The sequence below is a fragment of the Vidua chalybeata genome, chromosome 3, assembly GCF_026979565.1.
Source record: "Vidua chalybeata isolate OUT-0048 chromosome 3, bVidCha1 merged haplotype, whole genome shotgun sequence".
Classification (NCBI taxonomy): Eukaryota; Metazoa; Chordata; class Aves; order Passeriformes; family Viduidae; genus Vidua; species Vidua chalybeata.
In genome coordinates this window covers 104,201,431-104,226,895 of record NC_071532.1, presented here as the reverse complement: position 1 = coordinate 104,226,895, position 25,465 = coordinate 104,201,431, and the positions used below count along the sequence as shown (strand labels likewise).

Sequence of the window (25,465 nt, the reverse complement as noted above, 5' to 3'; positions counted from 1 at the left end):
AGTTTGATTGTTGAAAACAGACTGTGGAAGTTTGACTTCACAATTGTCAAAGCAGAAGCTGAGAAGATGCATTTTGTGTTGGCAGAGGGGTAAAATAGACTAGAAAAGGCTTTTTACAAAGTTGTTGATCAGTGAAGGGACAAAGGACTTTCAAAAGTAAGCCAATATGGAAATATGTGCTTTACAACCTGGCAGTTATGGAACAATTTAGTAGATTTTTCTCTAACTAGTGAGTACTTGATGAAGGTACAATGAAAGGCACCATCATTTTCCAAACCATCAAGCCATGTCTGGGAGAACTGTACTATGCACTGGGTTTAAGAACAAACCTGTAAGGCTCTAATGTCAGAGAAGGGCAAACTAATAAAGACCTTTGCTCAGACTTCTATGTAAGAAATGTGGAATAACTAAGTAAATTGTAGCCATTCCTAAATTTTTTATATCAAGTCTAGTAGAACTGACGTTCAGTAGTTGTAATAATACACTAAACAAGAATTTTTTTTTTTAAGAAATAGTGATAAATATTGCTGAAAAATTAGCTCAAAATTGGATGAATATAAACACCATCATACTGAGATATACTATTGACTTAAACAAGAAATAATAGTTGGAAATTAGGTCCAAATTCCATCTTGCCTGGTATGTCATTTCCAATAGGCAGAACAAAATGCTTTCAAGAAATGGTCAAAAATTCTGCAGTAGAAAAGTCTGCCAGTTAGTAAAGACATTGTTCCTTGAGGTAAAGGCTTAAAGACCTGAGGCTTTTGTAGTTACAGTATGTAGATTTAAATTAGAATTTGTTGAGAGAATTCTAAATATTCCTTGACTTCCAATGTCTTTGTCTTTTCATATTAATTTCTTGGCCTTGAGATGTTCTTGTAATGGATTCGTGTAAAATTGCTTTCCTTTCACATGTTGTTCTACTTCTTAATATTCCTTTATATTACAAATGATTTGCAAAATATTTTTAATAACTCAAGAGTTCTCTTCCTGGCTTGGTTGTACATCAGGTTTGTGGCTTTGAATCAATAGTGAGCTGTCTTTCATTAAAAGACAGCCTCAAACACAAGGGAGGACAGAGACCAGCTGCAAAATATTGTTTTACTGAGGAATAAATGAATTAACTGAGTGACATTCAGCCTGGAAAAATAAAGCTAATGGAATACATAAGAATTTTTTTTTAAGTGTGTAAAGCATAGCTTCTCTATAGATGGGGAACAGAATCAAGGGAGCCAGAAATAGTGGGTGGGTGAGCATGGCCAGGAAGGGTCATAAAACTTGTTGTGCTGCAGAATCTCAGAATACCCTACAGAAGTACTGAAAATAACCACAGCCTGCACCACAGTCACAAGGGGATCACTGATCTCTTAAAAACCCTTTCAGTTCTTTATTAATTTCTTGGTGAAAAAAAGACAATATCTTAGTATGTGTGACCTTTACAAAACAGTGTAAGGTGTCTCTCCACTCTCTGTATTCATCTGCTTGAGGGGTTGGTTGATCTGAGTAGTGGCACCCAATTTGCATTTGAGAAGCATCATGAAGGCTTGGCCATGCTCTTCTTTCCCTCTAAATTTGTCCACTCTAGAAACTGTTACAGTATGTTCTTCCAAGGCTGATGTTGCTGAAATTGTACTATCTGGACCTTGAAGTACAAATTTGGCTTTGTGTTTCTCCCTGTATCCATTGCAGAGCATAGCTCCTACTAACTTATAAAATAGAACAATATTTTGATGTGTAAGACTTAATAAATTAACACCTACAGCCACAATCTTGTTGATAGAGTCAACATAATCTAAAGCCAGCAGCAGTAGGGAAATGAAGTGAGCTCGGGTACCCTTTGTAGTCTTGTTTGTCTGATGAGCAAGCTGTTAAAGAATGTGTGTGTGCATCCATTAAATTGTCTAGATTGGGGCTATCTTCACAACCACTCATTTTTGTTGGAAAAGGAACTATTTTGATGATTTCCTGAAACTTATTAGCCAATGAAGTTGAAAAGGATTTTTTCCTTTGTTTTTGCCCCTTGTTTCATTAGTATGGCATTTCTTTCTGTCTATTCTTTCTATCATAGTAAATTCATTTCTTTAGCCCAGCAAAGAACACAGTATCATTTTTATGCAATTAATATACAGACTACAGAGCAAGCCACACAGAATGGGCTCTTGTCACAGCACTACAACACAGAGCTATTTTTAAATTAATATAGGGCATGTATATCTCTGAAAGTTCATCAGAATTAAGTCAGAAATACATAACCTTTTATAGTTTATGGATATGTGCGCCATGTAATTTTTTTCAAAGTAATTTTTTTCAATAATTCTTTCCATAAAGACATAGTTCCAGATCATCTCAAATTTTCTCAGACCACAGAGTGTGACCCTTCAGTTTTTAGTGTGAGTTTATGATTAATTAGCCCTAATCTAATCTCTTTTTTTTTTTTTTTTTGCAAATAAGCAGGCAAATCTTCTTTGGATATTCAATAATCAAGCAAGAATTATAGAGACTTAAGGAAAAACACATATTTCTGTCCAAGTACAGGAAATCTCTGTACTGCTTCAAGAATCAAGTATAAAGTTTATCTATCCTGAAGAAGAAATGTGTTTCTTCCCTGAAATTCCCAAGTTTTAGCATAGATCTCTTAATACCCAGAGAGTCAACGGATGAGAAATTGGTTTTGACTATTGTTCTGAAATCTTTAGAAAACAATAATAATAATGCTAAGCCTACATTTCTTAAAAATCAGGAAGTTTTCTATTTCACACATGATTTGCTTGGCTACACTGTGGCTGTATCAATGTGTTTGAAGTTTAGCTCAATTGATATAGGTATCCATCTAACAACTGGCTGCTTGAATTGGAGATTAAATAACCCGAGGCATTGAAAAGCTTGATTGATTTCAGTCATTATTGTTTGTGAAAACTAATAATTTAACTGAAGGATATTAAGTCCTTGCTGTGACACTTTGGGTTAAAGAGCTACCAATGATATAAAGCACTCTATTCTTTTCTGGATCCTTGATTTGAGTCCAATCAGGGTTCCTCTATCACAAAACCCCCACAAGTAAATCAAACACATTTTGGCACAGTTTGTCGTCTCCGCTTAGCAAATGTGTGAGACTGAACTGACACTGATCCTTAATCACCTTTAATCCATGGAGAGGGAATGATCCTACCAGGGCAGGAAAAAGGTCACTGGCAGGATCATGGGGAGAAGCTAAGTTGGCAGTAAATTTCATAAGCCTGACCTGGGAATAAATGAGGAGCTTCCATTTTTCAAGGTAATCTGTGTATATAAAAGATATGCTTATGAAAAATTACAGCATTTTAAGAAGGTTAAAAACACAATAAACATGGTATTTGTCTGTTTAAACTTTGAATCATTTTAAGCTCTTAGGCCTAATTATTTATGATGGCTAATTAACACTAGCTTTTTTTTTTGTTATTAAATCTTGGTGACCTGGTTACTAATTACAAGGGGTATCAGTAGCTTGAGATAGAATAGAACATAATAAAAACACTTTGGGGTTCTACAGCTGTCACCAGGTACCTTGGCCAGTTTCTGTAGGTTTGCAACCACATTTTTGTGTTTGTTTTGTTAGAAATAAATCCATATGAAGGAATATTTACAAAGGCCATGATACTGGAAAAATTCATGTTATAAGCTTCACTTTCTGTGCTTTAGATTATCCCACTGACTCAGGCTGACTCATCATGCATCAGTCCAGTATATGCAAAAGTACAGATTTGAAGGAATGGGATTATGCCAAGAAAATTAAGAACAAAGCCCACTCAAATTTGCTTTAGATTGTCAAACCAGATCAACGTAATGAATAAGCAAAAATATGTTTACAGGAAAAGCTAAAGAGCTTCTATATTTCTTTTCCTAGAAATCCTTGACTGGTTCAAAGCCAAATTGTTAGGAGCCTGTTTCCTAGATAGAGCTGAGAGTGCAGGGATGCAGGGACACTGGACTTTTGCCTTCCATGCAAAGGATAAGAAAAAAATAATTGTTGTTTCTTTCTTCCAAACTCTTTTCAGGAGAGAGCTGCAGTTTATGTATCCTCAGCAGGTAGAGAGATAGCTTCATAAGTCACATCCCTGTGAGACAGGATTTAGGATTTAACTCCAGCCTTGATGCTGCAAACCATCCTTGCCCAGTAAAGAGCTTTCAAGCCACTGTGTGTGTTGTGACTGGAATTGTGGAGCACTCACACTCATGTCCGTGAGAACGCCCTCCTCATTTCAGGGTCTGAACATCCAGGTTACCAAAAGAGCTGATGCAAGTGGTGTTCATCTCATCCCATCATAGCTGTGTTGTGTTCTTTAGACACTGAATGTTCTCATGGTTTATCACTGGTGAAGTCCCTCCTTCAGTCCCTCCTTGCTTTTGGGAGGAAGCTCTACAAGTGCACAACTTATAAAGCTCAGGCAACCACTGCGTACACCTTCATTTTATGGCAGGATCAGCTTATTTCAGTTGAACCAAATACCAGTTAGGGACTGGTGGAAGACACACAAATTTCAAGCTACAGGACAGTTCTCATCCTTCAAATATTTAACACTGTCACTTCAAACATTCCTGCTAAAATCAGAGGCAGCACATCCTATGCAGAATGTATGGGTGCAGTATTAGGTCCTCCAAGCCTTTGGTGTTGGCTTCAGTAAGCCAGTTCAGAGAAAGATTTTAAGTTCAACCAGCACAGTTTTCTCACAGAGGCGTGTTTTGACTTTGGGTACTTTCAGACTAACCTTTGGCTCTGTTTTTGAGGTTTTCTTCATCAGTTAGCTGTGAAGATTTTGTTACTTATCACTGTAAAAAGCAACGTTCAAGGTAGTGGTGAGCAATTCTAAGGGAACATTATGAATTTAGCTCTGTAAATTTCATTATTGATAAAGAAATACATTTTTCAAGGACTAATTTATAGACATTTTTACACAATGTTTTTCACTTGCAAGTATTTTTAAGACAGTCTACAAAACACATTTCATTGTCATAGCAGCCTGAAGCGTGTTTTTAAAATGAGAAAACTGAGACATAGAGATTTTTTTTAATTTGCACAGGGTCTTGGAGGATTTCAGTGATAATTCAGAAAAATTCCAGGCCTCTTGACCTTTCGTCCCACAGTCTTACCTTTCACTTTTAATGATTTTTCAGAATATTTATTTCAGTCTTCTTTTACTTTTACTGAACCCTGGGTATTTCTCTCTTCAGTGTCAGTGTTGGATGCCAAACAGATTGAAGCTACACACTCACCCTAGCCCAGCATGGACACTGGGGTCACAGCTCCAGCAGAGCTTCCACACAGCCCATTAAGTGCATTTCCTACGTTTGCATTTTGAGCCATAGTGCTGCAGGTTGCTGGATGTGCTTTATTTTTGTGCAGTGTCTGGTTCTGCAGGTTTGGGTGCAACAGCTTCACACAGGAAGTTCAGCATGTGGGCTCTACATTGCATTTTATATTCTAGTTGAAATCATGACAATAAAACCCAAGAAATATTTTTTCCAGGACTCTTGGTAATGATTCTGAGATTCTAGAGATTTCCTGCTAAAGCAAGCATTGTCACAGGTTGGAAATCTTTCCAGAGACTGTAACACCATGTAGCAAACACTGGGTAGGTGATCCCGCAGGACATCCTTCCTCTCCAAACCTGGTGAAAGATTTCAGATGCCATTCATTTTTTAAGTGTCAGCATCTGGTTGTGCCCAGTTCACAACCTGATTTTCAGAGCAGCTGAAAAGCTCTAAGTAACAGTCCTTGAGAGCCTTTTGAGATGGCTTTCTAATTGCACACAAAAGAAGTAAGTTCTGAGTTATTTCCTTAGAAAAAGCCGCTTGGTATTCATGAAATAAGGAAACAGAACAAGTTTTTTTGAAAAGGAAAGAACTAAATATTCAAAACATGCCAAGGTTAGCAGAGTATAGTATTAGGAAATAGCAGAGAGATTTCTCCCTGAACTTGTGACTTAGCCACTGAGAAAAATAGCTTTTTTGAAGAAGCCCAGATTGACATTCCGTATCAGCAAGAGAGCTTACTGTTCCTGGTTTATAATAGTATATCTTTAAATATAGCTTTCCCCAGATATTAAACATCTTACAGTAATGTGGATTAGAGGGAAACAGTGAATTTAGGATATTTTGACCATAATAAAAATATTTACAGTGTCTCCCATTACGTTCTAACAAAGTTTGGGGAATATGATATACCTGAAGCATCTACTAGACAAATGTATGACTACCTGGAAAATGGGATTCAGGAAGATCTTTGAAACTGGAAAGATATATCTAGTAGGATTTTGCATCAGTTTTATCTTCATTCCTTTAGTGTTCAGTGGCTTTAGGGATGTGACCAGCGAAATACAGTGTGTGTGTTTGCTGAGGTTACAGAAAGCACCATGCTAGAATATGCTGCAGATGTGCTGGAGAGGGACAGAATCAAAATGACCTTCATAAGCTAAGACAAGACTGGGGGGCAAGGAGAGGAGAATGCTGTCATTCATTAGAGAGCCAAGTTGTTCTGTGTAAATTTCTTACAAGGATGGTAAATTACTGGTTAAGGAATAGTTCCACAAGAAAATATCATGGGACTGTTGTGGGTCACAAGTTCATTCATGTGGGTTAACATGTTGTAAAATGAGGCATAATTCTCATACATATGAAGAGGTACAAGGGCTGAAAGAGCTGCAGCTCTGCTGTTGAAGAGAGAGACACACTGGCATAAGCTGAAATTCTGCATCAGTAAAATTCAAGAGAAAGAGGAGCCACTGGTCATATCCATAGGAAACCAGAAAAGAGTAGTAGCAGATGTAGAGAATGGTACCTAAAAGGTGAGGTTGATGTAAGTATGAGGTATCTGGCCTTTGTAGAGATTTGCCCTAAAATTAATTTTATTTACTGTGTTTACAATTAGAGAAGCTCAGGGCAACACACTTAAAGTGAATGTGTCAAATATGTGTGCAGATCAGTTTCCTGTGGCAGCAAGGTTCATAATTAATTGCATTTAACATTAAAAAGTATTTCCTTTTATTGTTTTGTATTTAAATATTTTGTGCTCTAAGAGAGGGAAAACCAGTGTGTCATGAAGTATCACGAGCATGATGGCAACAGATCTTTAATTGTACTTTTTTGATTGTTTTCCCCACCATTCTCAGTTTTGCAGTGTCCCTCAGGGGTTGTGACTGTCAGCATACAGAATAAATGGTTCTTCAGGTATGGTCACATGGTGTGATCTGTAGTGGTACTGCAGAATTCTGCATCATCCTCCTACTACTATTTAAGAAACTTGGTATATGGTCTGATTGGACTTTTGAGTTAATGCAGATAATGAACACCAGTCATCTGGGGGATCTCTGGATTCCAGTTACGTTCTTTGCATTGATTGTAAGCTAGTAATGGAAAAAATACTCTGTCTTTTTTCTGCATGCATCTTGATTTCTTTAATTTGAATTTCATTAGTGCATTGATTTTTTTTCTCTCTTCTCATCGAATCTGTCTCATTCTCACCGCCTGTTCCTCACAACTGACAAACATCGTGTCCTGTGTAAATGCTGTCAGTAAAGTACTTTACCAGATCATTAAGAAATCAGGTACCCATTTATTTTAATATTGACCTGGACTAGAATCTTTGGCCAGGATTCATTCCACCTCAATTTAGTAATTTAATTCAGATTAAGGTCTAAAGATTTTATCATTGAAAATAGAGTCATCTTGAGAAGTGATTTAATCCATAGAAGAAATTATTAATTTGCCAGGTGTGTTCAGTAATTATTTAGAGATTTTAAAACAAAATTTCAGATTGTATTAATTTATGAGGATTTATTTAAATTTTATTGCTATAAATTTATTATTTTTAGAGTTGTGAGAACTCTAGACCTTCTTTATTGTTAGGATTATCTAAGCCTTTTTTTTTTATTTGCTTTCAAACTCCTTATCATATTACAGCCTTTAATTTTATAGATGTTTAATTCCAGCCAAAGTTTGTTGTGTCGTATGTGAAAGAGTTTTTTAAAGACCTGTAATTTTTGTCAACTGGTTGTGCATACTGAAGAATTTAAAGATCAGTAAAATCCTATTTTCCTTTGTAAAATCAGTAGCAATTAGATAGTATTTTCTACTCCCAAAGCCATAGGACAGGGTGATTCTTGTGTAGCAAGATTGTTATTAACTCAGCAATTCTCTATTTAGAGTTCTTTCAAACCCTGAATATATCTTCTAGCTCTGATGTATTCTTTGTTCTCTCTCCACTGTTGCTACTTCTTGATATCTCACTACTCAAAGAGAAATTGTTATCACCAGAAAAAGAATATAGAGAGCAAAAACCTCCTGAATGTATTGAACAAGAAAGTTGGATGCCATAAAGGAAAGTAATTTATCTTCCAAACAGCATCATTATCTTTTTTAGCTGCTCCCTTAGCCTATACAAATTCTGTTGTAAGCATGTTTTTTCTGATATACCTAAGGAATATTTTATTGTTTATTTTTAAATCCCTTAATGTTTGTTCTTGGAAACCTACTTCTGCTCTTTGCAATTTCCTCTTACTTAACGCCTGCTGAAGTTTAAGTTCCTGTTTATTGGTTTCCCTAGGATCATGTTTCCAAAATTTGAAGGATTCCTGTTTGGTTGAAATAGACTCTTGAACCTTGCTGTTCATCCGGTTTAGCTTAATCCTGCCTTCCTGGTTCCCTTTCTTGCACAGTGCCCAAACCTTCAGAGACATTTCCTTTTGAAGTACTGCCCTTACTGCCTTTGCTGTCTTACAGTTTTACTTTTAGTATCTCTGTGATTAATCTCAGTTTACTACATGTGTGAATTCCTCTTCAATTCTTATTATTTACTGAAAAAAACACACAAGCCACCCAGAAGTATGAGCAGAGAGCACCGAGAACAGGAGGTAGGACAGAGGAACCAGGAAGATGGGAGAAGGGACAGTACTTATTGTTCCCACTGTATGACTGAACTGGGGGTGGAGAGCTGCCTGCAGCATGCCAGTAGTGTTGAATCTGTCAGGTTCTGCACTGAGGGCCACTGGTATTTGTCATCCCTGGCCTCCATCCACTGCAGGTACTGCAAGGTAATGCAGAAGCTCTGTGCATGTGTGCTGTCCACTGTGGCCTGCTAACAAGAACTGCATTCTGGGCTGGAAAGTAGAAGTCTTGACATACTGAGATCCTCATATAGGGCGTTTGGTACAAGTCCTGTTGCCACAGATATCCTACCAAATCCAGGCTCTTACACTTAGTGCTTTGAGAAATCCTCTAAATCCAGTGAGCCACCTTGGTCACCTGAATCACCAGCACTTAAAGTAGCATGGGCTGCTTTCCACATCCTGACTTGATACAGAACAGGGCTTTTGGCAAACAGCTTCAGTTATAGGTAATAGTTCTGAGCACTAAAGTCATAGAGTTATCACATTAGAAACAGAACTCAATCAGAAATTAATTACATACTTATGGAATTCCTCATTATGGACTTACAGAATGGTTTGGATTGGAAAGGACCTTAAAGATCATCCAGTTCTAACTCTCCTGCCATGGGTAGGGACACCTTTCACTAGACTTGATTGTTCAAAGCCCCATCCAACCTGGCCTTGAACACTTCCACAGATGGGGCATCCACAGCTTCTGAAGCAACCTGTGCCAGTGCTTCACCACACTCACAGTAAAGAATTTTTTCCTAATATGCAATCTAAACATGCCGTCTTTGAGCTTAAGGCCATTCCCCCTTATCGTGTTAGTCCATGCCCTTGTGAGAATTCCTTCTCTGTCTCTGTTGCAGCCCCTTTGGATACTGGAAAGTGCTATAAATATTCTCCAAATCCTTCTCTTATCCAGGCTGGACAGCCCCAACTCTCTCAGCCTGTCTTCACAGGAGAGGTGCTCCAGCCCTGTGGTCAATTTACTGACCCTGCTCTGGACTTGTTCCAGTTTTCTTTCCTATCTCTTATTTAAGTTTTTCCTAGATGATTTTTGAAGATGCATTTGAAGATGTGCATCTTTCTAAAAACAAGGTGTGTCATTCATCAGTTTGAAGATGAATTGAGGAGACAACCAATGTCAGGATATGAACTCAACAATGCTGTAGATGCACTGATTTTGCCAGCTGCACCACAGGATTGGATGACTGGGTTGCTAGACATGAAACAGCAGACCACTTTTCCAAGCAGAGTAGGATGGGACCAGCAAATTTATTGGATTGTCTATGACAACCCTTTCATCTTGTCAAGGAAAGGAAGAACTTGCATGAGCTGCATTCAATGTTTGATTGAAGAAGGCAGAGCTCTGCGGGCCTATAACTGAATTGCATCTGCTTTGACTGGCTCAGAAGTACATGTTACTTTCTAGGATTTTTTTTTTTATTCATTTGAGAGCACTGGCTTTGTCTATTAACATTTGATCTCCAGTGGCATCACTCATCTCTTAAGTGGCATTCTGTTTCCTTAGAGCACTGGTGGAATTCAGCCAACTCCATGTTTTGGTCACCACCAAAGACCTATGTGATTGCCATTTCCTTCGCTATCTCACAGTATGAGAATGTTTTACTCCTGTCTCAAAGCAACATCAGATCCAGCACTGTCATTAACTACTTGTGCACAAAACTTCATTGGTTCAGATTTTTTAAATTATCAGAATCTTTCCATTTTCTCCTGTTTTTCAGGAGAAGATTTAGTATCTTAGAATACTTTCAGTTACTCTGAGACCTAGAAATTGAAATGCTTTTGGATAACTTAGCCACATTGGTTTTACAAGCTGGTGAGAAAGTAGAATATTGTCATTTATGCCCACATATAGGTTATGAATATCTCTGTGATCAGAGGTCAGGAGAGGCTTGGCCATTTTATTAGCCCAGTAAGCTAACTGGCCCAAAAAAAGAGATAAAAGAAGTGCTAATTCATTGGCTGGCTTCACATTTCTTCAGTATAGTGTGATGATGACAGAAATGGCTAGCCCTTATTAAAACACTCTTTGAAGATCCTCTCATATTCTGGAAACATAATGCATGGAGCAGCTCCTGATTCTGCAGTTGAATACAATGTTTTTTCTAGCAGCAGAATTTATAATCTACAGTGCGTGTTCAAAGCCAGGTTTTGGACTGTACGCTGAGATTCTGTAGGTTTTGTTGTACGAGAAGTCAGGCTAGGTGGACATTGTGATCCTTCTGTATCAGAATGTTTAAATTGGTGAATATTTAGGCATCCAGAAAAACCAGCCCACTTTTCAGAAGTGCTTAGTTTCCATTGCTGTCTAACATACAGGGGACATGCCTCAACTCAAGACTTCATAAAATTAATTAAGTGTCCAAATGTTAGACTAATCATTTATGTCTCTGAGACAGTATCTTCCAGATCAACTCAAAATAAATTGCACTAAGCTATTTTTAATACTTTACTTTCCAGAGAGCTAAGGCCTAGATATTTGGTGTCCAGTCCAGTCCTAACTGGACAGGTACCATCAATTTTACACAGGACAACTACATATTTGTAGTTGCCATTGTTTTTATTATTTTTTGTGTTGAATGTTTGAATGACTTGCATAATGAGATGTCAATAATTGAATAATCTACTGTTTAATAATGCCTTGTAATTTATGTTTTGTATTTAAAGCCCAGTCTTGAAAACCCTTCATAGGGGATTTTCATACTGACCTTTACCTTTCTAAAAGCATGTAGTGCAAGCTTGTTGTAGATGCTGGCGAACCCAATGGGAAGAATGATGATGTCTGACTTAGTTCAGAAGGCTGAATGATTTCTTTATTATAATTATGCTATAATACATTAATATACTATATAAAAGTATAAAAACTACATGCTACTTCCTCTAACTACCATATCTAACTACTCACAACTCATGATCCTGTTCGCCAGAGTCCAGACACGTGTGGATCTGATTGGCCATCAGGTCCAAACAATCCACCATGATCCAACCAAGTGATCACTCTAGGTAAACAATTCTCCAAACAATTCCACAAGAGAAAAACAAGGAGCAGAAATAGAAATTGTTTTCTCTTTCATTTCTCTCTGTATACCTTTATGAAAAATCCTGAGAGAGAGAGAGAGGAATGTGCTTGCTACACAAGCTAGTCATTAGAGTTCTTTCTCTGGTCAGGAGAGAGAAAGTCCTCACTATGGACTGATCTAGAAGTCTGTAGGATAGATAGATAAGAGTTACAATTGAAAAATCCTTTCCTTTTCCATTCATTATGGAATTAATTAATAGGAGGTGAGTTAATTCAGTCTGTATGCCTTTTTAATCATTTGGTTAAGTGAGACAAACTGCTCTGTCAGTGGCATTCTTTTCCATGGGATTGTCAAGACGATGACTGCTCTAGTTGCTCTCCTTTTTTGCAGAGTTGTGTCTGTATTGTTCTTTTTAACAGTTTTGCTATGTATTTACATTATTGCTTGTTTCTTTTTCTGCAGCCAACATCTTGTACATGGCAAGCCAAGAAATGATGAAGGTGGTGGAGAGAGACAGTACAACCATAAAGCAAAATTTAAAGAAGGTAACTATTTAATCCCCAGTTTTCAAAGGGAGCCCACATGCACGAGAAGATGTTACACCTAGTTACATTTGTGCAAAACAAGAATTTCAGCAGGCTTGATTCTGCTTTTTTGTGAATGTCATTACATTAAAGGGGTCACTGATTCTTAAAATGTGTTGATCCACACCTTTGTAGATGTACCATTCATCACTATCAGACGAACCATCTGGTTTGCTTACCTTGCTGGAGGATAAGCAGTCTGTGTTCTGGCTGGGCATGAGGTGTGGTTCCCAGTGGGGCCTGTAGTTACCTGAGTTCTGATCACACACGTGGGGTGTCAAATATTATGGAATTCTGCAGGCTCAATCTTCCATAGCTTTAAAATGGAACAGAGAGGAGTCAGCAAAATTATGGCTCCACCATTTCACCCATTGGATTGTAACATAAGAGAAGTTCCTCAGAAGCTGGAGCTACTGCTCTACAGGTAAATTAATTCATTTCAGGGACCTTTCTCATACTGAGCTTTCTTGTCTGTATGGATTTATTGTTGAAAGAGATTCTGTAAAGTTCTTATCTGGACTAATTGCATTTTCCCAGTCACAGTTCAAGGGTTGGCACAGGCCAGGAACTGTTCTAATTGGAGTTCTGATGTGGTCACCCTGTGGTCACCATGTTTTGGAGGCTGAGATAATTTAATAGTGTGACCATGGTCAGATAATTCCAGATGGCTTATGAGCCAGAAAACTGTGACATTTAATAAACTTCTATTAAGATAGCCTCTGTGTAAGTAGTTAATCAGGGTAACATGCTACTGTGTTCCTTTCCCTCTCTACATTTTTCTGTATCATCCCTGTCCTTTTGCTGGAAGAATGATTCTAACACTTTGCACTGGAATAAATTTTCCTCAGAGAATGGAGTTTTCTAGGACAGAGGTCCTAGATTTATGTAAAATTACTCTGTGCCTTTTAAATAGAAATGGTATAAAGTTCATTTCATAAAACAATCTTTCTTTTTGTGGCTGAAAATAGACTTAATTTTTAGTTAGCCCATTTGCCTTCTCTGCACTTTGAAAGTTCATATTTTAAAGGAGTTGAAGTAGCACACATTAACAGGGATCCCTGCACTGTACCTGGCATGTCTGGGCTTTCTCATTTTTGTTGCAGAGCACTCAAAGTTCTGCACTTTCTGGGGAATCTCAGTGAAGAGTCTGAAGGGCTCATCTTGCAGACTGCAAATACTCCCATTGTCTTAAAAAAAACTTTCCATGGGTTGATCCAAAGCCCAGTGAATTCAAGGAAAATGGTTGATTTTACTGACTGAATCACTCCTCTGAGTGTAACAGAGCTGGAGGATCTGCCTGTTCCCTGAACCATGAGCCAAGGTTGACCCCACACAGGCAGTGCCCTCTCCAAGCAGGATGCAGTCCCACAGCACCTGAGCAGAGCACAGGAGCAGGGTCTATTGACTGTCCCAGACAAGGCAGATCAATGTTACAGGTCCAGCATCCATCCAGAGAATCCAGTGAGGAGCAAAAGAGGACAGGGGCAGAGACAGGAGTGGAGACAAGGCTAAACATGGGCCCAAAGTCTGTCCAGGAGGGATTGCCAAAGACATGGTGGAAGGGAAGCTGCAAGGTGGGAGCCATCCAGGTGTCAAGCTGTGTGTAGTGTGTATCTGATGTTGGTCTGGGACACAGGGCCAGGGCTGAAGTCACTCCACAGTGTCACTTGGGAGGCTGAGACTTACGAAGGACAGAGCTGGAGACCCTGGAGCCCTGTGCAGAAGTGTGGGCTGGGGGCCAGGTGAGGCTGGTGAGGGCTGTCAGTGCCCTGAAGGGTGGGACAGCAGGTCCCTATGTTGGCCAGGGTACAAAGTGAAGACTGCAGGAGCAGGGCTCCAGGTGCTTGTGGAAATGTTAATCACAAGCACAGGTGCTTGAAGTTAAGCAGAAATGCTTTGTTGGGTGGGACAGTGGTGGTGACAATCAGCTGCTGCTCCAGTGACTTCAGGTGGTCTATCAGATGCTTCACATTACAAATTATGTGATTTGATATCACATTAAAAAAATACGATTTCTTGTACTGAATGAAGGCCCATAGCTAACAGTAAGAGTTTGCAGGTGTCCTAGTCTGTTCCATCTGTGCTTTTGTTGACTCTGTCAATCTAAGCATGGCCTTGGCAGGCAGCAGCTGTTTTAAACCTGTGTTAACTTTCTTTTGTTGATTCTTCTGTGTCCTCATACATGTGTGGCAAACACACTCAAGAAAACAAAAAGCTGAAGCAAGCTTGTAAGAGTTAGCAAACTGAAGAAAAAGCAGGTTTAAAAGTGAAGCTAAATGCTTCTCTTTTTTCATCTTCTAGTAATTTCTGGGAATGTAAGAATTAAGGGAAAAAATTCAGTTGGCATCATGTTAAATGTGAAGAGTATTGACAATAAAAATGGGCTTAACTTATAAAGGTTGGAAGTTTATAAAAACAGGAACTATAGTCCAAGTTGCTATAGAACTGGCAAGCTGTTCCTTTAAAAAATTTATACTGTTTAGTAGTCGCTGTGATCATATGGTAAAAGCCAATCTTAACACCTGATTTTGCCAGCTGCTGCAGAATAGAAAAGTTATTTCTGGATCTTATTTGCATTCTGTGATCTGAAAGAAGAGACACAAAATTATTCCAATCTTTCCATGTCCAGGTTTAGCTATAATTAATACTAGCTAGGGACCAGGAGAAATTTTATCACCAGACTGCAGATTCTTAGTCTAACAAAGTTAATTGCTTGGACTTATGTTGAAAGAATGGGAGCTGGAATATTGTTTGGATAATTAAGTGAGGTTTTTCACTTAAACTCTTTTCAAGTCAGGACTTGTGCACATTAAATAGCAGTGGAACTGTATGAGGAGGATGGAGACCTATCTTCTAAGAAAGTAATATGATAGAGCCTTTGAAATATTGTGTAAAACTGTTTGTCCTGATCAAGCAGTACATGGACATACAGGAATTTGAGCTTCATATTGCAGTGACATGGGGGGTTGTGATAAACCAGAAAATCCAAACAAATAAGTTAAGGCATACTGATAAAAGATTTCCTCAGCTTTGGAGGTTAATTATTAGCCGATCACGTCTAAGCTGAGCTACCTATGTTCTTTTGCTGTAATAACACCAGCTCCCTTTCCTAACAGAAGCTGGAGGTAAAGATACTACTGAACTAGAAAAAGTTTATTCCTGCACAAGAGGAAGTGGGTGTAATTCCATGTTCTGAAAAGATGGATCAGCACAGACCATCATGAAGCTTTTACAGAATAAAAAAAAAAAAATTAAAAGGCAGAGGAAAATGGATGTATTGGGCATTCCTGGAACGGACAATGATATTTCCTTCTAGAGATTCTCTACAGCACTTAGCTTTTTAAGTTTGCAGCATGCCCTGTTCATTGTTCTCTTTTTAGACTTACTGAGTCTTTTTCTCAGCATATAAACCTGTTATAATAAATATAACCTTATATAAATCAAGAAGATAATTGCATGAAAGGGTAAAACTAGGTGCTTACAGAGGAAATTCTCTTAAAATAATCACCCCTCAGATTTTGTATTTATTGAGAGGTATATCTGGTTCATTAGTCCACGTGTAATACACAATAGTCCTATTTTGAATTGTAGGATCTGCTCCAAAGCCCTTTTAAATCCATTGAAGAGCTTCCACAGGCTTCAGGAATTCCTGAATCTGTGAACTTTTTTAGTGGTTCATAATTTTTTAAAATCATAAACCATCTCCTCCCAGCTGCAAATCAGGATTCTTTTGGCTGGCATGTTAAACCAAAAACATTTATATGTTCCTTGAGTTTTTTGCCAATGGTCTGGTGTAGCCGTTGCATTGATTGCATAAGGAAAAAGACAGGAAACATCTGAATTAGAAATACAAAGATGAAAAAAAACCCAACCTGTTGTCTGAGAAGAAAGTTATAAACTGGAAATTTATTGACCTATTAATCTATTTTCATTCAAACTGTGGAAGTTTATATTGTAGGTGGCTTATGGACCTTATGGATGGTTAAGTGGGGAAGAAATACAATTTAGAAATAATTGAATTAATGAAGTCTCTGTTTACTACTTTGTGCTTATTGCAATGGTATATCTAGAATTTAAAGCAGTGCAAATTTATATCACACTAATGATACCATAGATAATGTGTTCTCCAAAAGTATCAACTAAACCATGACATGCAGAGATTTAGAATAAAGGCTGAAGAATGAAGTATTTCCTCTCCACAGAGAAGTGCTACACTTTTCTTTTGCAAGATTGTCCTGCTAGAGAAATTTTTTAAAACTAATCAATCAAGAACTATTTTGACCCCTGAGGCAACTGTTTTGATGTTGCCTAGTCTTTTTGTTTGAGTCTCTGTAGACATCCATGGGGGTTAGTAGTTATTCACAGTGACAGGAGTATGATCTGAAGATACACGCTTAAAAGAATGTTATAAATACTTCTCCTGCCCACAGCCTGAGTGAGGTGCTTGCCTACATTTGTGAAAAACCTTCCAAAAACTCTTTCTGAATAGGTGTAAAGTGTTCTCTCTAGCCAAGGACACCTCTTTTTTTGGCTGGTCTCACATCCTTGTTGGCTTGCACTCCCTGGAGGTGCAGAGTTGAAGCCAGGGAAGTTGCACATCTGCTTGGGGATTTTGGTGTCATTTAACCACAAGAACAAAATTTTCTTTGAGGTGCCCAGAATGCCTAATCAGGAATCAGCAGTCTCTCTTCTTGGTGAAAAGGATCCCAGTGAGCATTTTAAAAAGTCAGTGTACCACAGTATGCTTACCTGTGATGTCTCATTCACTCTGTAACTGAGCGCCTGTTACCATCATTTGTGCTGTGTGGTATTCTAGTAAAGAAGTGATTATAAGAATTTCCAAAATTTTTGGGGTGAGTATAAGGTGTATGCTACACACAGTGAGCAAAGACAGCAGTATTTCCCCAGCCTTCTGAAGAACATTTAAAAGTTACCACCAACCCCTTACTGCCCCTTTATTTCTTAGCTTCTACTGTGCACACCACTGGGGAGCATTGCCTTTTACAGCCAGATGCTGATCCTGCTGTTGCAAGAGAGATTTGACTGATTTACCTTACATAAAGTCCCACTGAATGTAGACAGTGTCAGGTTGATACTCAGAGGGAAAATCTGTTTGCAGTAAATACAGTTGGAAGAATCTGTCCCAGCAGTAGTATTGCTTAAATAGTGTTTTCAAGTCTGTTTGTTTTTATTTTGGTATTTATACAGACTTGACTTCTGAAATATTCATGTTCCTGACACATCTAAATATATACCCTCAAAATGCTTTTAAGTCTTTAAAAGTAAGATAGATAATATAAATAAGTTAATCACCCTGATTTGTTGATAAATCCTGTGCATCCTTTTTGAAAGCACAGTATTACTTTGCATTGAGTTTGACCATCATTATCTGTGAGAAAGTGGCAATAAAAGTGGTCTCTCTTGATCTTATGGGTCTTTGTGCAGAGCAGCCAGTAGTGTTGATAATAAACTGCAGCAGAGTTAGAGAAGCCCTTTTGCCTTTGTTGATTTACCAAGTCTCAACATTGATAAAGGCATGAAAACTGTGTGAGAATACTTGAATACTTGACACTGGGGAGAGCACTCACACACCTGGAATCACATGCAAAGTAGCCACTACATCAGGGCCTATCTAAGGGATTGCATCCTAATTTTTCTGATAGTAAAATGTTTGTTCACCTCCTTTCCAGACCAGGGAAGCTGGTTTTGTTTTTTTTTTAATGCTGGTTTAACAACATTGGCCACCATTATGTTAAATAAACTCACCACAAGCATTTGAACTACCCATTACACCTTTGCTGCAAGTCCTACAGGTCAGTATTTATAAAGAGAATCGCAGACCCCAGATTGTCAACTGCCTTTTCTCAAAACAGTCCAACTGAAAACATTTGGTTTCACACTGCCTTTGGAAAGCTGAGAAAACCCAGTTCTGGTAAAACAAGCTGAGAAGCAAGTTCCCCAGGACCATCAAACTGGCTGATCTCAGCCATGGCAGGATCATGAGGGAAAGAGATGGTATCTCAGAGAACCATATCCCAAAGCATTTAGGGCTTCCTAAGGCAATGCCAGCTCTTTGAATTCCCAGAAGCCAAAGTACAGCTGAAGCAAATTTTTAAAAAAGTATGTCCCAAACCAATCTGTTCCCATGTCATTTATCCTATTCTTTTGGCAGGATAAGGTGGAGACACTTTCATAATTCCAGAGAAGCTAAGTCATTTTCTATAAACTTTGGTTGAAACTAAAATTAATTCTGGGATGCATGTGGGAGTAATATTGATAAAATGTGAATGTATCAGAGACAAGGATTTCGACAAGGACACTGGTGCAGTCCTGCTATTGCATGTGTGCCACTCCTTTATATCCACAGAGATCAGTCCTTCACTCCTGGCCATCAGCTGGAGTGAAGCCTGCTCATGTCATAAGATTCTAAAGTTGTTATAACATGTACCAACATCCAGAGAGATATAACAAATTCAATTAATATATTTAACTTTTTTGATTTATTTTTCAGTGCTGGTCTATGACAGTTACAGAAGAGGCAGAAAATAAATCTTTCTGTAATTTGTACTTCTGTGAACTGTCATACATACTATAACGAGTGCCAATGGAGTCAACTGCAGGAAATCTTTATTATTTTCTTAGAAACTCTTTAAAATGTAAACATCCTGTTGATACAAATCTCAGATTCTTCTGATGTTTACTTAGCAGCTGCCATCATTGTGCAGTGTCAGAGTACACATAGCATATTACAGGGTATGAGGCTGACAGAACCCTATTCAGACTTGTGTTTTATTTTACAGAAGCTAAGGTTGAAAATACTTCTGAGCCATTTAATGGTAGATCATCATCTAAGAATACTGCTGTTATTTTAAAGCTATTTGGAGTTTAGAAATTGCATAACTATTTCAAATGCAGCATTGAAATGGCTGGCAAAGACAGCCCACCTCCCCTTCATTGTGCCTTCAACAGCAGATCCTGATGGAGGACATGTTTTAGTCACTCATAGCAAGCAGGATATTGCATGAGGAATCATAAAGTCTTTGTCATGTCCAGTGGTAGCTGCCATTTCTCTTCTGAGTCAGGAATACCTGGAAGTCTCACCATTCAATATTGCAAAAGAATAAAAGATAATCCTCTCACCCTCATGGCAGAAAAGTTAAAAAATGCAAATATTGGAAAGTTTAAGCCCACAGCAAAAACAGAAAGAACTTCCTATTTATTGTTTTGGAAATCTGTTTATTTTTAAGCTAGTCTAATTATTTTGGGGGCCTGACTCATCATTTCTGAATGCTTAGATTGGCAGCAGCTTTCCATTGCTGTTGCAGTGTTTGTGCTGACTCAGGATGTCTTTACAGCCATCCACCATCCACAGGAAAATACGCACTTTACAGAGCCATGCAGGCCATGCAGTGCATGCCAGTGTTCCCTACATTAATGGAGATCCCATGTGCCTCTGGTTACACATGGTTTGTTAATTATTCCTGCCTGCCTGCTGCAATAGCAAAGCTCCTGATGTTAAAATTAAGATGGGAAGATGGATTCTGAAAACTTTTATTTAAATATATCTAAAACTATGTTGTTTAAATGTATTAGGAAAGAGGGTGGCATTTTAAAGTCTGTATATTTCATGTCTGTGTATGACACAGGCAAAGAGCAGATACATTTTGTCATTCAAAAGGAGATCCTCTGTCTCATAAATGGCAGTCAAGTAGCTGTCAGGATTCCTAGGTCCTGTACCAACATCTAGATCACTGAAAACTTGATTGCAGTCTTAGTCTTTCTCACAATCCAGTAATAAGGAAGCATTTTGAAAACAATTCTGCAATTATAAAACACTTCTGTTAAAGTTTTGGATGTGCAGGCATGGGCACATGGACAGAGTGCACACACCACCACCTGCACATGAAATAAGCAGGCAAAATAAGTGCAGCATCAAATCAAGTTCCCCAAACCATCTGTTTAAAAACTGTTCTTAGTTGATTATAACAGACCCAGACCTTACTTAGTTGCATGTATGACACAAGTGTCTTTCCTACCTTGACTGGTTTTATTTCAATCCAAAGGATTCTACAATGTCTACAAATAAAACTCGGGGAAAATGCACTGTTTTCTCATGGTAGCAATTCCTAGCTTGGAGAGGGAAGCTTCTCATTCCTGTGTAGAGGAGACATGCTCTGAGCCAGTAGAGGTAACTAGTGAGGGAGCAGTAACAGAGAGGAGGAGGAGGAGGAGGCAGGAAGAACCAAAGGCTTTGTTTGTTTGGCCAAAGGAAGGCTTCTGGTGCCATATGAGGTGGTGGCTTGGAACTACCCAAGCAAGGCCATCTTTCATGAATGTGTGATGGAAATTGAGATGCCTGGTAAACACCACAGTACAGTGACCTGTATATAGATGTCTTTATGCTGAACTGAACTCAATCCTGCTGACAGGAACAACTGCTACTCTGAGAGATGCTTGGGGAACAGCTCTGGGAGCAAAGGCTCTAGAAAAAACAACTGGGGTTGGAGTTGGGACTCAAAAGGAGATGGAGGACCCAGGAGACTAAAATTTGGACTTTGCAGGGCAAGAAGGGGGGACGAGAACAAGAAACAGAAGTAGTAGGAATTAGAAATAATGAGATATGGAGAATAAAACTGAAATAAAGAACCGAAGGGGGTGTAGGGCAGTCTTGAGACCAGAAAGGGTCTCAAGAAGTCATACCTGTAAAGAGTGAGCAAATGACTGGACAGCAAGACCAGTAGTTGGTAAAAGTTCTGCCCTTTTCTGCTTGGAATGGAACCTAAATTTCTGAAATCTTATTGTTCCTGTTCTCAGCAGATGCCATTTACTACGTTTGCCTTAAGAACAGAAGCAGAACAACAGAAGGGAATTTTTAGAGATGGAGAGTAAGTGGTGAGGACCTGGTGTTCCCAATGGAGGTGCCTGAGAGGGTTATTATTTTGGCCAACAGTTGACTAAATGTCCATTGGTGACTGGAGTTTTTTAAGTGTTATCCTGAAGAGCATCTTTGCTGTAGTTTCAGTTGGAAGGACTCCATGTGGTCCAAAGTATGGTATCCAAAGTATGGTAAATATGGACAAAGTGGACATTTGCTCCAAAAACACACCATAGATTTTCAAACTAAATCATTAATTTCTGTGCTGGACGCCTCCAATGTGACACCAGCAGGAAGGTGTCCCATGCTCCTCTGGCCAGAAGCTGACAGTGCTGCTTCTTTCAATTACACCATGACCTTAAGGAACAGGGGCCTAAAGCAGCAAATCTAGAGGTGTTGACAATGTTGGCAGTACTTGTAGGTGCCACATGTGAAATACCTGAGGTTTGGTTTACCTCCTCGAAGCCCGGCAGACTGTATACACAGGTTCTGCTAAAACCAGTTGCATTACCAAACATTTCACAGTTGGGGAGCACTGACCTCAATTCTGACACTTTTCATGTAAGTATTCAGCGCTGATATTTCATTAAAACATCCCTTTTTCTTTTTCTTCTTTCATTAACCAAAAGAGCTGTGTAATGGAGGAGACAGCAGGATGTACAACCTCATCTGTGGCAGAAGGGGTAAAATGCCTATTGAAATGAAAGTGAGTAAGTTGATTGTAAAGGCACCTAAACTTTGAAGAGAATAGGTTCTTGGTGAAATCATCAATATTTTTCATAGATAGTCACTGTTTGTTCTCATTTTTCTGAACATCTCATTTAAAACCTTGAAATGTGTATTACAGACAGATAAACAGTGTTTCAGAACACCTGCATAAGCAGTCCAGTAGTGCTATCCTTTGAGTACAGTCAATAGTGTGTAATGCTGCACACACTGGAAAACCAGCTCAAGGTGTTTCACTCTACACTACATGTTTTCATATTAATAAATGTAGTTTGACATTAATTTCTGTGCTCCCCACCTGCGAAATGAAGATAAAAATTGCCACTAAGGTGTTGCAAAACTAAATTAATAAATGTGAGCATGTGAATCCTGTAGTAGTGCATGCCAGAGGAATGTAGAGCATAAAGAAAATAAATCTTGTCTGTAAACCATGAAATATGTAGTAAATAAATCCTCAGACCGCACACAGAATTTAAAATGAAAAATACTATCAAATAGCAGCTCATCAGCTGAATGTCAACTTGTCAGAGGATTGAGTGAATCAAGGATCCTTTGGATCATGCAGTGAAAGATTAAACTGTAATGCAGATATACCAGGGGCAAGCTAAGAATGCACATAAATCTTCTATTTAGGCATTTTCAAATCTGCGAGTTCTCAAGTTTACAACCCTACCTGGAGAACAGCCCATTTCACAGTCCATGCAGAATAAGCCAAGTATTTTATCCACCTTTGTAAGTGTAATTGGCTTATCATCTTTTTCTAAATGATCATGTGATGAGTCTCTGTGACTTGCCCTTCAAAAAATCTAACCATTTCAAGGATTACTCCATTAAATTGGATCTGCTCCATTGTTTTTTTTCCCTCAGTTTCATAATCTTTATTTCTGTATCTGTTGGTAATAGAGCCCAGGGTTAAACATAATTTGGTCAGATGTTTTGCTTCCAAAAGGCCTGAATGCATCTGGACATTTTACATTGGGTTTTCTGGAGAACTTCTGGTAGTGTGATATCTTGTGATTGATGACTTGAAGGCAAGAGCAAAAGAAATTTTCTGCTAGAGCTACACACACCTTGTTTTCAGCAAGTAGTGAGTGACAAAGGAAACCAATAATGTTTGTTAACATGGGATGGTTTATGTTCTATGTTTTGTACATAAATAGAAGTATAACTGGGGTTGGTGTCTGTGCAACTGAGATACTATATTTTGGATATAGCCAATAATCAGTAATGTACAAGATTTGGGCAAACTTCAGCAAGAGAAAAGTGAGTTAGACAAAACCTTGTAATAGTTTGTGAAATGCAGTCTGGGCTCTTAGCCTACCTCTACCCCAGTGGGTCTATTTATTTATATTCCACATGGCTACAAAAATGATGGAATTGAAGATATTTGTGATGAAAGGAAAACTTCTTGTCCCCTAATTTATGTTAGCATTGCTCAATTATTCACTGAAGTACAGAAATGAAATATGAAACAAATGTGAATAATGGAATTGGGCCAAGCTGTGTGTGATGTGTTGAGCAATCAGCATCCTTCTGGTACCTGCACTCAAACATTTTAGTATGAGAAGTGCTCCCCATTAATCTTGTTCTTGTACAGTCTGAAATCCATAGGTTTTTACTCTCTCCCAGAAAACTACTTTCCCCTGATATACTTTACAGAAATTGAAAAGCACAGCTATAGCATGCAAAGTCGAGATGAAAATGAGGAGAAACGATGACTTGGGGAAACATGACATTCACTGTTTCTAACAGAGAGAAAAGACTCTTCCCTGAAGATGGTATTTTCCTGGAATTTACAACTTTTGTGTTCAGGTGGGCTCTAGGGCAGGTGGCACCTGCTTCATGTATGTCATTGGCCAAGGTTATTTGGGCAAGATCAAAACAAAATGGACTTTTGTAGAATTTTAGTTCCGAGTTACAACCCAGAAGAAAATTGTTGGTCTCTGGGAGGTGCCTGCACTCCACACAGGCAGCACTTCACAAGGATAAGATAGAGAGTTGGGACAGTTCAGCCTGGAGAAGGGAAGGTTCCAGGAGACCTTAGAGCACCATCCAGTACCTAAAGGGGGCCTGTAAGAAAAATGGGACAAAATTTTTAGCAAGGCCTATTGCAATAGGACAAGGGGCAGTAGTTTTAAACTGAAAGAGGATCAGTTCAGACTAGCTATCAGGAGGAAGTGTTTTCACAACAAGGGTGGTGAGACACTGGCACAGGTTGCCCAGAGAGGTCATGGAGATGCCCCAGCCCTGAAAATATTTAAGGTCAGGTTGGATGGGGATTTGAGCAACCTAATATAGGTGAAGATGTGCCTGGTCATGCTTTTTTAAAATAGCTGGAAAGCTAACACAGGAAACTGCTAACAGCTATGGAAAACACAGAGGCTGGGCTGCTTGGGGGTGGACTCCATGGACAACTCGATGTTTTGAGCCATAATAAGAAATTTACTAAGTCAGACAGACTTTCATCAGCAGATTTCTGTTTTCAGAGTTAAACCTGTATTGTGTTCCACAGTTTTGCAGGTGAGGAAACCGAGTTGCAGAGCATTTAATTGGAGACCTGCAGACCTGGAAACAACCAAGAATTACTGATCTGCTATTCCTCACAGTGTATCTCAGGATTTGATGTATTACTTATTTCCAAACAATTGTATTGGTTGCTCCATCAGTAACTGTCCACACTGATTATTTGATATGCTTTTCTTTCTAGCTGATTTTTTACTATGGAACTGGAGACAGCTGGTGTCCACAGCACTACTACGATGAGATCAAAATGGATTTTCCAGACGGGGACATTCGGCTCTGTGAGAAGGGGCTCCGCCATGCCTTCGTGCTTGATGCCAGCAAGGAGATGGCTGCCATGATCACAGACTGGCTACAGGATGATCTGACCAAATTATAAACACTAATTCAGTGATCAACAAGAAAATGATGTAATTATTTTGTGAACGTGTAATTTTTTTTTTTTTGTGAGAGAGTCTGTCTTATTTTTTTTATGTTTACTATAGATTATAGCTTGTTTTCTATTGAGATGTCTTAGAGAAAGTTAAAGAGAGACTGGCTGGTCCAAAGTACAGTTTTATTGTCTCAGTGCTTATGTAGTTTCATCCCAAGTCTTCAGGACTCTGGAAGACTTGGCAAAGGGTGGAATATTTATTGCCTGCTGGCGCTCTAGACAATGCTGATACAACTGTACCTGAGCTACTGCCACCCCAGTCTCTGCTGGAGAAGTGTCAGGATGTGGGTGGGTCCTGGCAATGGGTCCTGCTACGCTGTGAAAGGCCTGGCCCTCTCCTCATGTCTCACCATTCTGTGTAAGCCAGGTGCATGGCAGCC

The 25,465-nt window shown here is 38.7% G+C and overlaps 1 protein-coding gene across 6 annotated transcripts in view; it reads left to right on the top strand.

The window, feature by feature from the left end:
- LDAH (lipid droplet associated hydrolase) overlaps positions 1-25,159 on the top strand; it is a 111,123-nt gene extending 85,964 nt beyond the window's left edge. For 5 of the 6 annotated variants that reach the window (XM_053939062.1, XM_053939065.1, XM_053939064.1 and 2 more), the window contains 2 exons: positions 12,410-12,492; positions 24,840-25,159. In XM_053939062.1, the coding sequence (XP_053795037.1) occupies positions 12,410-12,492; positions 24,840-25,031 (275 nt within the window). In that variant the 3' untranslated portion in view covers positions 25,032-25,159. Of the gene's footprint in view, positions 1-12,409; positions 12,493-22,035; positions 22,113-24,839 lie in introns of all 6 variants that reach the window. The other variant, XM_053939068.1, reaches the window with a different exon arrangement.
- The last annotated feature ends 306 nt before the right edge of the window (positions 25,160-25,465 follow it).